General features: G+C 46.8%; 1 protein-coding gene across 50 annotated transcripts in view; it reads left to right on the top strand.

The window, feature by feature from the left end:
• The window catches only part of scrib (scribble planar cell polarity protein), a 79,464-nt gene that overhangs the window by 61,762 nt on the left and 2,427 nt on the right, over nucleotides 1-15,275 (top strand). For 3 of the 50 annotated variants that reach the window (XM_085762880.1, XM_085762882.1, XM_085762883.1), the window contains 15 exons: nucleotides 2,095-2,166; nucleotides 4,180-4,233; nucleotides 4,540-4,665; nucleotides 5,387-5,497; nucleotides 5,898-5,951; nucleotides 6,912-7,058; nucleotides 7,427-7,586; nucleotides 7,684-7,903; nucleotides 7,993-8,082; nucleotides 8,170-8,352; nucleotides 9,649-9,801; nucleotides 10,434-10,573; nucleotides 10,696-10,733; nucleotides 11,270-11,344; nucleotides 14,319-14,373. In XM_085762880.1, the coding sequence (XP_085619006.1) occupies nucleotides 2,095-2,166; nucleotides 4,180-4,233; nucleotides 4,540-4,665; nucleotides 5,387-5,497; nucleotides 5,898-5,951; nucleotides 6,912-7,058; nucleotides 7,427-7,586; nucleotides 7,684-7,903; nucleotides 7,993-8,082; nucleotides 8,170-8,352; nucleotides 9,649-9,801; nucleotides 10,434-10,573; nucleotides 10,696-10,733; nucleotides 11,270-11,344; nucleotides 14,319-14,373 (1,678 nt within the window). Of the gene's footprint in view, nucleotides 1-1,023; nucleotides 1,453-2,094; nucleotides 2,167-2,683; nucleotides 2,735-4,179; nucleotides 4,234-4,539; nucleotides 4,666-5,386; nucleotides 5,498-5,897; nucleotides 5,952-6,911; nucleotides 7,059-7,426; nucleotides 7,587-7,683; nucleotides 7,904-7,992; nucleotides 8,083-8,169; nucleotides 8,353-9,648; nucleotides 9,802-10,433; nucleotides 10,574-10,695; nucleotides 10,734-11,269; nucleotides 11,345-14,318; nucleotides 14,374-14,485; nucleotides 14,516-15,275 lie in introns of all 50 variants that reach the window. The other 47 variants (XM_085762899.1, XM_085762904.1, XM_085762913.1 and 44 more) reach the window with 31 other exon arrangements.

Consider the following 15,275-nt stretch of genomic DNA (forward strand, 5'->3'; position numbering starts at 1 on the left):
CCACTGACCCTCATCACACCACCAACCCATATAGTCAGCATGTAGAGACACACTGGGGCTTCACAATGCCTGTGTTCTAGCTGCCACTATTTTCATAATCACCAGACATGTCAAGGTCACGTCTTAAAAATTCCTAAGTAGTTTATATGTTTGGTTTTCTGAATTAACTGGAGGGTTTTTGTATATTTTTAGCTCTTGTACAGGAAATATTCTGCCAGCTTTTCAGTTTATTCTAACAGTATCAGGTGTCTCGACATGGGTTGGTCCAAACATTGTATATTTTCTGTCCTCGTGTCATCAGCTGTCTGCTTCTCGTCAGGCTGAGTACAGTAAGAGCTGAAGGTGTTGGAGCCCGAATGTCTCCCTGCTCTGATAATATGGTTATTTAAGGCAGAGCCGCCAACAGCAGCAGTTAGCCAGTCCTGAATGATGAGCACCGAGAGACGTATCCTAACGGCTTCAGGAAAGATTTAGTGATGTGAGGAACTCTTTAGCAGCCGGAGGCTTGTGTGTCCACTTTCTATTTATAAAACCAAACATCTATGACGGCAGAGACCCAACTTATTTACCTGTTTAGTTTAGTTTAGTTTTTTTTGGTTTGGACATAAGACGGCATAATGTTAATTGTTTTATTTCCGCAAAATGTTCAAGACGACTTTATCTCTGGCTGCCTTTGTGGATCTGTTGAAGTTTTCCCCCTCACTCTTTAAAACTTCTCTGGGTCATGACAACTTATTGTCAGAACACTGTACATTGTGTAAATTGAAAAAAGTCTTGTTTAGTCAGTTTAGTTTTTGGTGTTGTTCAATGATAGATAATAATAGCTTTTTTTTGTTCCTTTGGTGAAGAGAATTTCATTTTAACTGAAGGAAATAATAGACAATAGAGAGAAAGTTGGAATAAAACAGGGTTATCTCTTTAGTTTTTCCTCTGTCCACCTTCTGAGTGGATCTTTCTCTCTCATTCTTCACCATGTCTGTTCACTCTATCTGTCCTCCCCCTCTTTCCTCTGCTCCTGTTCAGTTCTCTACTTCTGCTCCTCTGACCGCTCCCATGGAGGCCCCCCTGCAGGCCCAGTACGGAGCCCCATTAGAGCCTCTGGGCTTCAGCTTAGCTCACCCCGCAAACCCCCTGGGCCACGTGGACCCAGAGACCTGCCCCGGTCTGAACCCGCAGCACGATTATCTCCTCGGATCCCAGTTCTCTGCCGACGGGAGCTCCACCGCCGACAGCGCCGGCTCATCCACCACTATCAATTCGGCAACGTGCGGCCCCGAGGGAGAGGAAGAGGAAGAGTGCCTGGTGGACTCTCAGCCTATCTGCTTCAAAGAGAACCCGTTCTTGGTGGCCAATCGCAGAGGGAAAGGCCTCCCCGCCGGGCAGAAGCTCCTGTCGGGGCCTCCCGTGGGCTACGGGAAACCGGGCCAACTGCAGCCATGGTTGTTCAGCAAGGCAAGCCGCCTGGCCGAGTGTGGTTTGGAGGCAGCATGGCGTGTCACTGCACACAGTTTGTTGTTTTTGCTTCAAAGGATCCTCCTACTTGTTGCATCCAGACTTTGTGCAAGGTTTTTTAACTTTTTAACAGTCACACTCTTTCGGATTGACGTGTATCTGAACCACGTAGTCACAAGTATGGACACATCTTTACGACGCAGAGCTGAGTGTGGTTGAAAAGGTTTTTCCTCTGAGGAAGCGTGTCCAGGTCTGAGTGTATTCATCTCAGGAGCTGAACTGCTGTGTGTGTGTTTTTTTTTGTTTTTTTGCTTTGAGCACAGAGCGTGTGGCACCTTGTGAGGTATTTGGGTCCGCAGTCGCTTCATAGTCAGGACCGAGTGGAATGTGTGTCCCAACAGCTGCGGGGAGGGAGGGAGGGGGGGGTCAACGAGTCACGCAAGCAACACGACCCACAAAAGGCACCAGGAAAAAAGCATGTTTATCAGTTAGAGCCTGTTGTGGGTTGAGTTTTAATGGAGGATGAATTTACCACAAGACTAACCAGTGAAACATGTTGTGTTTTATTTTAATGTACTGTTTATTCCCTGCAGCCACTTAAAGAGCAGCTGTTCATTGTGTACTTGTGGTGTGGTTTTGCAGGCTCCTTCCTCTGACTTCACCAGGACAGAGAGTCCGATCAGGGAAGCCCCCTACTCTCCTACTATCCAGCCGGTGAGCAGCCAACACACCCACCCACTCCTCTTTTCTTAAAGCGATAGTTCACCCAAGATTGAGAAGTTTCAGAGTCCTCCGTGGCTTCTCTGAGTTACAGGGGGTCTCGGCGTAGCAGTGCATGTCCATATAACGGTTGCAAATGGATACCAACTGTCTTCGTAACAAAAAGACACACCAAAAAACATCCAAATACCTCCATGCTGCTCGTATGTAATGTCCGTCTTGTATTGAAGCCCCGAAATGCGAAACTGTCCCGAAAAAAATTTAATAAGTCTATATTTCAAGCTTGTTTGTAGCGGAAGGCACAGATAACTCTGAAACTTCTCCCAGCCCTTAGTCCACATGAGGATGAGTAGATAATGAGTGAAATATCAATTTTTAGTGAGCTATTCCTTTAAATCAGCTGTTTTCACATCACGCCTTGCCTTTATTTTCTGCTTTTCCATGAGTCACTAGCGACAATACAGAAGAGGTATTTTACAGGTGACCCTTCTGACCTTTCCTCCACCCTTAGCCCAGCCACCCCTCCCCCACCGGCTCCCCAGCAGGCAGGGAGACCCGCTTCGTAAGTGGGTCTCTGGCCCAGTCTGCTGCTCTGGCCTGGATTTTTTTTTTTTTTTATATAAGCACATATGGCAGCTGCTCTGAGCCCTGCATCTCCTAATAAAACACAGAGACTCTAACTAGTTCAGCCATGGTGTTTCCAGTCTGAAAAGCATGTGACTGCTTCTCTGTGACCAGCTGATTACTGATGCTTTGTTTAATGCAGACTGGATGTGTCAGGGTTTTGACTGACCGTCCCTCATGTCTCTAACTGACCAGCTGTGGCTTCATAGTCTTAAACAGGATGATAACATAGTCAAATATCATGTTTGCCTTGAGTTGAGTTAATCCATTAATGTGGTCAGAAGCCCACCACTAGAGATGAACCTGGCTCAAGGTAAAATCCTGGTTGTTGCATCGCTGGCCTGGCATCATCCTAAAGAAGCTCCACTCGTTAAAGGGATAGTTCAACATTTTGGCAAATTGGCCCATTGCCATAATCCCTATAGTCATAGCAGTAGCTTTGTTACCTTTAATTTTTGGTGCAAGCTATTTTTAGAACGGCGGAGCAGAGCCGCAAGCTGCTCAGAGCTACGCTACGGAGGCTCATGGGATTTCTTGGTTTCCCTCATCAAACTCATCAAATACACAATCCAACATGGGGCGGTGCGTGGCGCAGTGGTTAGTGCGGCCGCCCCATGTAGAGGCTACAGTCCTCAACGCAGGCGTCCCCGGTTCGAATCCCGCGTCGGGCAGACATTTCCTGCACGTCATTCCCCCCTCTCTCTGCCTCCCCCTTTCCTGTCTATCTCACTGTGCTATCAAATAAAGGCAAAAAGACCAAAAAAATATACTTTGAAATACACAATCCAACAACTCCACAACGCTCTGGTGGACAAGTTGTGACCTGCACATTCACCACGCTATGAGATAATAACAGAACATTATGAGATGGAGTTGTTTTCGAGGTAAATACAGAGTCTGCTTGCTGAAAAACTGCCCCTGAAGGCAACACGCATCAGCGGTTTTGCATGAATTTCCCTCTAAAACAACTCTGTCTGGTAACGTTGTGTTATTAACTCATAGTGTGGTGAATGTGCAGCTCACAGCTTGTCCACTAGAGCGTTTTGGAGTTGTTGGATTGTGTATTTGATGAGTTTGATGAGGGAAACCAAGAAATCCCATTAGCCTCCATAGCGTAGCTCTGAGCAGCTCGCGGCTCTGCTCCGCCGTTCTAAAAATAGCTTGCACCGACAATTAAAGGTAACAAATCTACTGCTATGACTATAGGGGTTATGGCAATGGGCCAATTTCCCAAAATGTTGAACTATCCCTTTACTAAATGTAATGAATGTTGAAAAGGCAAAGAGAAGGTGGAGATTTGTGCATTTTTGTTTCAATGTCATCATTTTTGATTTTGTCTGTTTGTTTTTTTGTTTATTTATTCATTCATTCATTTATTTGCAGGCAAACATTCATTACTCCTCCACCCCCTCTGCCAAGGACAATACCTCATCTTCAGTGAGTGTCTGTGTGAACTGGGTAGAATCAGAGTCATCACAGCAGTGAACCAACATTAAGTCGATCTGTATTCTGCTCATTTTTAGGAAATGTAAATCAGACAGAGTTTGTCTCGCTCTTCTGCTTAGATAAAGTAAATCGACTGTTTTAGATTGTCAAGATAAAATAGATGTCCCTGGTGTCCATAGAGTCTAGAATAATCATTTTGCTCAGCTGTGTTTCCACCATTGACTCCAATTCTTTTAAGTTTTGCATCTTTATCTCATCGTTTTTATCATTGTAAAATATTTCGTGTTTCCTCTCCAGACGCGACCGGGTGCCATCCAGCCTGTCGGCCGTGTGCGGCCAAGTACCTCCTCCCCCGCCACTCCGGAGGGCCACAGTCCCAACCCCTTCCAGCATGGCCCCTCCCCCTTCAACTCCCAGACCTCTGTAAGACCCCTCACCACCACGTAGGGCTGTTCTCCAACCCGTCTCAGCTGTGTGCCGCGTACCGTCACCGCACAGCCCCCCACAAACACTCAAACGGTGTCCAACAGCAGATACAGATCATTATGGCACAGGGAAGATTTGTGTTTGTTAAAAAAAAAAAAAAAAAAAAAAAGGCAAGAACCAAAGAAAGGAAGACTTGTATTTGAAGTCACAGAGAAGCTGCATCGGTGCAGGTGCTGCTGCGTCCAGCTCCACTCTGAGCTCCTCTATCAAACAAACTGCAGCTCAGAAATGTTCACTCATTTCTTGGCAAGCAGCATAACTGAATTGGAGAATAATGACAAACCTCTGATTTCATCTGGTGTCTTCCTGATTACTTCACAAAGTGGTCAAACCCAAAAAAACAATCAAACAAAACAGAACAGAACAACCCTTTCATTGCTTTGGACTTTCCGAGCCCTACTGTGTGTCTTTCTCCGGCATACTCCCTCCTCTCTCACATGAAACCAGCTGCCATGCTGTTCACCTGTTCTCCACAGTCTTCTTCAACTTTGCTGGTTTTTTTTCATCGTCTACCCTCTCCTCCATGTCTGTGTCTGTCTTTCCTCCCGACCTCTTCTTGCCCCTCGCCTCCTTTTACCATATGGACTACCCCATCCTCCATGCCCCCCCTCCCCTCCCCTCCGTCCTCTCCTCCCCCCTCCCCTCCCCTCCCCTGCAGCCTCGTGCCCCCTCCCCCACCTCGCCCGACGAGCTCCTCATGAATGTCAAGCAGGCATACAAGGCGTTTGCCGCCGTGCCTCGCTCACAGGCAGTGCTGGAGCCGCCGCAGGTAGGCCACGCTGCCCGGACCGGCCCGGGTCACAATGACACAAGCATGCTCTGCTGATTGGTTGGTCTCCCCCTCCCCCCTCGCCCTCGCCCCCGCCCCCGCCCCCCTCCTGGCTGGGGCAGGTTGTCCCGTAAGGAGCCTGTCTGGGGGTCCTGTGACGTGCTGTGAAGTGTGGAATGCCTTCATCGTTGGTTTTTGTACTCCAGTGCCATCATCGTTCATTCTGCTGTTGATCCATCCGTCCATCCGTGTGGCTCGTGCACTAATACTCAATCCTCTTTTTTTACATACTGTATCGTCTCCCGGCTGCTAATGGGTCTGCCTGCTCTGTATCTCTGTCTCGTCCTGAGTCTCAGGCTCATTGAATTTATTTACTCTCCTTATTTCCTGCTCTGCCCAGCAGGATCTGTACGGTGTGAGGAACAATTTCCACCCAATGCAGCCTTCTCCAGAGGTGAGTGCACACACCATCCAGAGAATATGTGTGTATATGACTAACTTGTTTATGATTGAAGAAGTAGGGCTCAAAAGCTTCTCATTCAATGTTCTGTCTTTATTTGTATTACTTTCTACATCGTAGATTCATACTGGAGACATCAGAACTATGAAGGAACACACATGGAGTTATGTAGTGAACAAAAACGTGTTAAACAAAGCAGAATATTTTTTTGATTTTACATTTTTCGAAGTAGCCACCTTTTGCTTTGATGACAGCTTTTTGCACACTCTGACATGCTGTCATCAGCTCTCCAACAGTCTGAAGGAGTTCCAGAGGGGCTGAGCACTCGTTGGCTGCTTCTCCTTCACTCTGCAGTCCAACTCATCCTCACCTAAACCATCTCAGTTGGGTTTAGGTCAGGTGACAGATAACACTTTTGTTTTAATTAACATTTTTTGGTAACACTTTATAATAAATACACACTATTAAGCATTAAATACTGAATTAATCATTTATAACGCCTGTATACTCATCAGTATGTAGTTAATAAACACAGTTAAAAATGTTTTACTCATCATTGAGAAGCACTAACTGTATTTATAAACTACATACTAATGAGTATTAATGCGTTATAAATGAAGAATTCAGTATTTATTAATGCTTAACTAATGTTTAGTAGTGTGTACTTATTATAAAGTGTTACCCATTTTTATGTTTACTATATAATTCCATGTGTGTTCCTTCATAGTTTGGATGTCTTCAGTTTGAATCTACAATGTAGAAAGTGGTGAAAATAAAGAAAAAACATTGAATGAGAAGTTGTGTCCAAACTTTTGACTGGTGCTGTATATGTGAGGAGTAAAAGTGTAACTGCTCTTATCGTCATGGTGACAGGTGGTCAGATGTGCTCCACACATGCTGTAGTTAGTCTGAAAAACAAACTGTCTCAGTCTGACTCCTTTGTGGCCTTTTCAGCCTGAGTTGAACAACGAGGTGTTTGATGATGACATAGACGGTCAGGTGGGAGCCGGTGAGGGTGCGACTAGCAATGTCTCCCCCCGCCGGGACTATATGAGCCTGGCGGCGGTGCCACGCCTCTCCAGGGCGTCAGTGGACCTGCAGGTACCCACCGCCTCCGCCACAGCTGCTGCGGTGAGCTTTGGCTTGAGCGGTGGTGGAGTCTGACAGTCAGACGTGCTGCTTCTGTCAATGACGGACCTGCCAGATGACTGACCTTAGATCAGCTGCGTGGTGCTGGGTTCTGCTTTAATTTTTTTCTTCCTTTCTTCTTCGTCCGTGAGACTCTTTCTGTGGCCTCTCGTGATTTTGGCTGAACGGCTCTTCAACAAAGCAAACGGCAAATTAAAAATCAACCTTCTAGCAGCAAATATTGGCCTTTCTCTCATTTCAAGTGTTGCAAGATCTCCACATTTTATCTCCAACTGATCATTTTGTGTTCTGCCCTTGTGATTTTTCCTATAACGCAACAGAGTCCCTCTCCTGGTGGTAAGGACAGCCCAGAGCAGCGCTCCTTCAGGGACAGACAGAAGTATTTTGAGATCGACGTGAAGGCACAGACTCCAGAAAAACCCAAACCTCGAGTGTCTCTTGTCGGAGAGGATGACCTGAAGAAGATGAGGGAGGAAGAGGGTATGTGTCCTCCAGCCTGTCCCCCAGCCTGTCTCCTTAAACATCCCTACCTCATAGTGTTGACCCGCTAACGTCTTATCTGTTCATCTCACCGCAGCAAAGAAGTTTGAGCAGCGAGCTCAGGAGTACCTGCTGGATGAAGACGAGGAGGATGAGGAGGAGGATCTGGCCAAGCAGGTGGCTCAGATGAAGGCCAGTGGGAAGGTGCTGCTGGATGGAGTGGAGTACAAGGTGGAGCCGGTGGCCAGCCCCACGCAGCACTGCTACACACCACCCAGCTACAACGTCACACCACCCAGCTACTGTGGCAGCTCAGGGTAAGAACCTGTGTGTTGTTGTTGTTGTTTTACACATCATTTCTCTTTTCTTCATGTCTGGAGCTCACTGCTGTTGTATTGTACTGTAGACCCTCCTCTGTGGACGGTAAGGGAGACTCTCAGAGGAACTCGCTGGAGGACAGCTTCAGGCTGGAGCAGAGGCCCAACTCCATGACTGGGTAAAGACAACAAACAATATCACAGCATCTGTCAAAGTGAGCCCGTCTGTGTCACCTAACACATCACACCTCCCTCTGTCCCGTCAGTCTGATCCCGGTCTACCCCGGAGACTCAGCGGCGCCGATCCGCACGGCCAAAGCGGAGCGCAGACACCAAGAGAGGCTCCGCATGCAGAGCCCAGAGCTGGCCCTGGCCCTGGACAAAGACTTGTCCCCTGCAGAGAAACGAGCCCTGGAGGCAGAGAAGAGGGCCATGTGGAGAGCAGCACGGTAAAGTCACAATGTTACACTCACTGAAAATGACATCAGGTCTTCTGTTGAAGATTTTACTTTGCTCTTTGTCCTGAGCATGTGTAATAGAAGCATGGAAATGAAATCAATCCACAGTTTGATGCAGTTATTTTAATGCAGTGTGATCAGCAGAAGGAACTGGTGAGCACAACAAATATACATTTCCTTCACATTTCTGTAGTGATGACTGAAAAAGACACATGTTAGATAAAATTTCTCTCTTGAACTGGTGTAGCTAAAAAGAAGTGATGATGATGATGATATATTTTTTGGTGACATAAAAACCAAAGAAAACTAAGCAGAGTAAGTTATGAACAACATTGAACTATAACCAGCTGATAAATGCGGCTGTTACCTATGAATATCGTGTTAAAGTGCTTCAGTAATATGGACAATCAGAGTCACTTTATTGATCCCTGAGGGGAAATTCTTTTGTTCCCAATAGAAAAATGAAAATATGAAATGTAATATACATTAGGAACATAAGTTAGATAAACATATCTGCATGGAATTAAAATAAAAAAAAATGCGGTACCAACCACTAGTTTGGAGTACGAAGGTCAAACAGGGACTCTGTCTCTCTGTGCACCTGAACAGAAGTGGGGGGTGGGGGGGTGGGAGGGGGTTTGACATGTTACTGTGCACGTGATCTAAACCTTGACTTTGACGATGAATACAGTAAGAGGGAATCAATACGGACTGAGTAAATAGAGTTTTGTCTTTTTGATGTTTTGTTTCTGTACTGATACTGATATCTGTGTGTGTGTTTGCTCTGAAGTCTGAGCCTCCAGTTTAAAGGTAAATGTGTAAATTGTTCTTTGCTGCTGCACAAAAGAACAAAGACGGTTAATGACTCTAATGTCTCAGGTCAATAACAGGGTTCAGTTTTTTCCCACCCAAATCCATTTATTACATTCAACCCAGATATAAGTTCAGTTGTGTGTGTGTGTGTTGTGACAGCAGCGTCTTCCCTCTCGTTATTTCAAATATTATAATAACATATTATTTTTTACCTTAAAAAAAACAAGTAAAGTAAATAAAAAGCCAGTTAAAGGGCTCTTACTTATTTCTCTGGCTCTATAATGGTTTGGGTGTTTTACCTTCCATTCTTTGGTTTTCTTCTCTTTTCCTGTTTGTGTGGCCGTCCCCCTTTCGTCCTTTCCTCTCCTCTTCATATTTCTCCTTCATCCTGGTGTACTTTTCCATCCCACCTCCTCCTCTTCTTCACCCTCCTCCTCCTCCTCCTCCCCCCTCTCTGTGGCCTGGCGGGCCCAGGCCCTATGGCCTAGAGGAGGATGTTAGGCAGTATGAGCAGGACCTGGCTAAGAGGCTCTACCAGGCCCGAGTGAGGGCATCTCAGGGCCCGGCCGCGGCCCCCCAGCCCCCCACCTCCTCCTCTGCCTCCTCCTCTGCAGCCTCCCAGCTCAGGTCTGCTCCACGGCCCCGGCCAGCGGGGGCCGGACGCACGGCATCGTGGGGTGGGGGGGTGTGCTGGGGTGCTTTGGCGTTGGGGTATTTTGCTAGAGGCAGAGTCCAGAAAGGTCCAAGCAAGCACTCACAGCAGCGACTCTGTGCCAGTGCTTCCACTGATCTTTCTCGTGCCGTTCTTGCTTCTGCACGTCTTTGCTGTTTCCATCTCTGGCTTCCTCTGTCCCTCCTCTCTGTCCTCTGTCTCGTCCCCCCCTCTCTGCAGCACTCTTTTCTTTTTCATTTGTGCCTTGCTGTTCTCTTGATTTCTCTACAATTATTTGTACTAACACACAGCCTGCAGTAAGTTTGCCAGCTATTTGTGAGTGAAGGGTAAGCCTACTAGCAGTAGGTCGTCCTTTTCCTGGAATGCCTCCCTTTTTTTTATTGTGCAATGAAATTAAAGCGGTTTGTCACAGCAAACCAGGACAAGGAGCACCCGCAATCAGTAGTGACTGGCACTGCACCCACCCTAGTGGTGTGTGCCCTTCAGTCTTTGTATCGTCATTTCCTCCAGGCTTTTATTATTTATTTAGACTTATTTTTCCTATAAAATCTGTCATTTATCTGATGGTGTTTGTTTTGTCTTGTAGAATGAAGTCCCTGGAGCAGGATGCACTGAAGGCTCAGATGGTCATAGCCAAGTCTCGGGACGGGAAGAAACGTGGGACACTAGACCAGTTGACGGAGTCGCCCTCGCCCGCACCCACACCCTCCCCTACACCTATGGAAGGTACCAAGCTGCTGTCATTAAAAAAATCTTCCCTTCAAATTGCACCTCAAGCTTCAGACATGTGTCTCTACCTTCCTTGCTTCGTTTATCCAACTCCATACTTTGTGTTTGTCCTCTGACAGAGCTGAGTCCTCGAGGAGTGACGTCTCCAGGCCGGCTGGTAAGCACCGACCCCGTCCCCCTCCTCATTTCCACTGTGTTTTTGACTCGTTTCTCCACTGGCCTCTGTGTCGGTGTGAATGGTTCAGTGTTTTCTCTGTTTGGACCTGGAGAGCTTTGAACATCTGTAACAGCAACGTTGCAGTTTAATCTGAGGAACTTCGTGCGAGAAAGACAAAAAAAAAATAACACTGTTAACGAGCCGGAAATAAGGTTCGAAACACATTGACATTAATCCATCATTTTACTCATTGTCACTCCAGCTCTCCATCATCTTCCTCATTGTCACTCCAGCCAATCAGAGCTGAGAACACGCACTGCTCTCCCACCACATGCCACAGCTGTCACAGCCTCTCTTCCCTCCTACCCCTCCCTTCTACATTTCCTCAATCCTTTCCCTCCTCTTTCTCTTCATCCTTTTCCCCTCTTGTCCACCCTCTCTTCTTCATTTTCTTTGTCTCTTCCTCCTCTGTCCTCCTGTCTCTCTTTTCTCCTCTCCTTTGACCTCTGCTCATGCCCTGTTTACTATCCTTCTAGTCCCTGTCGTCAAAGAAGTTTGACTACCGACAGTTTGCCGCCATTCCTTCTTCCAAACCCGTATACGACATCCAGGTATTGGCTGCATGCCGAGCTCCGGGCCCCCCCTCCCTCCCTTCCCCGTGGCTTTCCTTGCTGCCTCTCCCCCTCTAGTTCCTCTAAATCAGGAGGCATCAGTGCTACTGCGGTCTGGGTTGTGGCACAGTGATTGATCGGCACTTCCTGCTCTGCACTATTATAGCGGTGTGGCTCACTAACTCCCACTGACACAATCAAGAGAGACTTTTGAAGAATGACACAAAAATCAGCCCCCTCCCTCCTCCATCTCACTCACACATGTAAGAGCATCTTCAGCAGTGACCGTCACACTCATCTCTCTCTCTCAGCTAACCAGTCCATCACAGACAATAACACTCACCAGCTGCAGAAACACACACACACTTTTTCTGATCATCCCACTAACTACAAATTGGTTCCGGGGGGAAACATCCACAAACTCTGCATCTCATCCACTCTCACATTCACCGTCCATCAGCTGCCTCGTTCCACGCATGGGTCTCACAGCAGACAGAGGAATGACTCGTCCTCCAGGTTTTTGTTTTTTTTCTCATGCTCTGGCTTGTTAAGCACTCGTCTTGCCGCAGGCTTTCTTCTTGCACGTTCCGATAGTTGTGTGCAGGTTTGTGTGAAGTAGTTTAGTTTCTTCCTCTTTGTGTGTGTGGGGGGGGGCGTGGGAGGGGGAGCAGGGGAATCCTGGAGGAGTGAGCAGGGCTGGTCTGGACCTGGTGTTTGATTTTCTCTGTGGCGGTCTGTCAGTGTCGGTCTGTGCTCCTGAGCCCGGGGCCCCTTGTTTGGTTGTTGTACACTGACCTTTGTGTTCAGGTCCTCCCTCTGCTGGGTGTCAGTGAGCTGGAAGTGTGTTTGCATCCTGTTTGAGATTCCCACACATGATGTAACTACTGTTTGAAAAGACGTTCCAGTTTATCAGCTCTATTTTAAAGGGACATTGTGTAACTTCTCCTGTTATCTATTCACAAAAATCGATTACTTTGTTCAAAAGTATGTTTTTCATTAATCAGTAATCACCCCCAATCAACAAACTGAAGTGTTCCGGTAAACTCTGAATTTGCCATTCATATTATTCATGTCTAGTCTGGCAATGACCGGTAGACCTCGGCTCAATCCAGGTGGCGGGATGAAGGCTGTCTTTCAAACTGCCTCTGCACGCAATAGGGTAGCGCTACGACCAATCAGAGCAGGATGACGTTAGCCTGACAAGCCAATTAAAATGTATGTCGCCATCGCGTTAAGCCCGCCCAACGACTCTCTAAACAGATAGAGCGCTGTGATTGGTGAACACAAACGGCGTTTGAGACTCAAAAAGTTCCTATGGCTCGTTTCTAGACCCACCTACGGAGCAAATAGATTTGCTGCCGCTAGGGTGCAGCTAGATATCTACGCTAATTCATATCTACATGGAGCGGGTAAGCTCGGTGCTGCTGCCATGTGGTGTCTCCATGTTTTTACGTTCAGTGGCAGCGTGACGGTAGGAAACCACGGAAACTCAGCGGAGACACCGGAGCTGTCGGCTCAGGTCGAGGTGGCGTCTGTGAAAAGTCACCGTGGTAACGCAGTGAGGAGGAATGGAGTGTTACACTGATGCTGCATTCACCTGCAGTCGGGCAGACGGCCGTCGCTAACAAACCAGATGTCATTTTAGTCACAGAAGTCCAGAGAAAGCCGGTAAAACATGGGTCAGGTAAACAATACCACATCGCCATGACAACATATTGTCACGTGTATTGTTTTGCCTCGTGCTGACGGACCACTTGTTTACATAGAGGCTTGTTTATGCCGTTACGTGCAGCAGCTGTCGTACGTCTGCCCAATTTCACCTGAATGCAGCATGAAAAATACGATTGAGTTGCTTGTGATATACAACCGCACCACTAGATGGGAGTAATTCCTACACAATGTACCTTTAATTCAGTTCTCATTTTTGTATGTTATTTGTTGCTGTAATCATTCCTTCTGCTCACACTGGCAGTGAAATAATAATATACAAAAGCCAGTTATTGCAACACTGAAGGTAATAAAGTCAGAGTGTGTATTCTCTATAGAGTAGAGCTAAGTGAGTGGGACAATTAGCTGAATATGACGGATGTTTACAGTTTCTCCCCAGTCTCAGACATCATGCTCTACTCCTACTCACCAAGGAAATGCTGAGTTTAGTGCTTAAAAAGATCCAAACTTTAGGAAACCCCAGTGGACAGATGTGGACTTTTGTCAATGGTTTCATGTTGACATGTTTTGTCCTCTCACCTTCTAGTCCCTTGTGCAATGAACACTATACATCCACTGCAAATTTACTATCATCGTACTGCTCAGGTCAGCTTCACTTAAACTGGAACACACTGTCCCCAAACAGTGGATCAGTGTATAGCCTGGAGTTTGTTCTGTATCTCTCTCATGATGGAGTTGGCCGGTACTAAGGGATGACTACAGCGACTAATAACTCTGTCAGTGTGCATATGGCCATGTGAGGATTGTGTTGCTGTTAGTTAGGTCAGTGTTGAGTTTAGTTACACTGATGACAAGAGAACGTCAAGTAAAGATCTAACAAAATAACATAGGGGTATGTATGGACACACAGATGACAACATGTCAACGTGCTGCTTGGACTTCCATTGTGCATTGGTGACGTTGGTGCATTGTTGGTGCTGTACTGTTGCTGTCCGCTGTCTCTTTGTGGATGCGCCTACACAACACAACAAACCCCGGAACTGATGAGCTGACTTAACCTTCCTTTTCCTTTAACATGTCGATCTCTCCCGGGGGAGTAGTTGAGTAGAAGGACTGTGGTTCTTGTAGCTCTGACAGATAGGGAGCTTCGGTGCTTCCAGCTAATCCAGTGAATGGCTGGTACATGGCCTCACCGTCTCCCTTTGCTGCCAGCTCCACTACTCACATGGTGAAGGCTTCCCCAGGGACACAGGTCTCTGACACGCCCCCCCAGCTCAGTCAGTCACTGTCTCTTCTTCTCTTCCAGTCCCCTGACGCAGTCGAAGACTTGCAGTTCATCGACGATGGCTCCAGTAACCCAGGTGAGTACAGCAGAGGACAGAGCCTTTGTGAAAGGGATAAGTGTGGAAAAATGTGCGCCGACAGTGAGTGCTGTTTCATTACCTCAATTTGTTCTATCCCCCTTTGATTCAGGTGACTACCTGGGATAAGCAGCTCCTCTTGGTAGGATCCTGTGTCCATGTGTTTGTGGCTCTGTGTGTTTATACGGCCGAGTATGTGCGAATGGAAAGTGTGAGCGGAGTGTGTGGTAGATTTTGGATTTATACTCTAACCTGCTTTTTGTGTGGCAAACTGGTGTAGCAGTGGGTTCAGGTGGAAGACCGGTGGTGCACTGAAGAGGTGACACACTGATGTCCACCAGAGATGAAGCAGACACTGATGTTGAGACCAAAGTGGCAGAACTTTGTGTCTAAGCTAACCAGCTCGTACTAACCTAGCAAGACTGTGCATGGTTTTGTTTAAATGTGAATAGAGCCAGTGATCACACAGAGCTCCAGTTAACCAACATGTAGCAGTGATGCTGTCATGTTAATTTGTAAGAATGAGCACCTGAAATAATTTCTTAAATCTTAAATCTACAAACATATGCAACAGATCAGTAAAAATAAGTCTCACCGACCTCTTACTTTGTTTTGGACCCAAGTCTTACTGTTAGACTGGTTGTATGGTGCTGGAGGACAGTCTCCTTACAGCTCTCATGTTCAAAGGAGACGTTGCTCTGTGATCATTTGTATTTGTCCTACTTTGGACTACGCCCTGATATCCTGCTCTGTGGGCACAGAGATGGCTACTGTCTCAAGTACATGTCATTAGAATTGTGTTTTTTTTAAGTAACTTTAAGTAGGACTTTGCCATTAAAGTGTTCAATAAGGTGGCAGGTTTAAACATACACTCACTAGGTGCTTCATGTTTCTGCTCAACA

Source organism: Trachurus japonicus, chromosome 20, assembly GCF_045865225.1.
Source record: "Trachurus japonicus isolate A0001 chromosome 20, Traja_1.0".
In the NCBI taxonomy this organism is placed as follows: domain Eukaryota; kingdom Metazoa; phylum Chordata; class Actinopteri; order Carangiformes; family Carangidae; genus Trachurus; species Trachurus japonicus.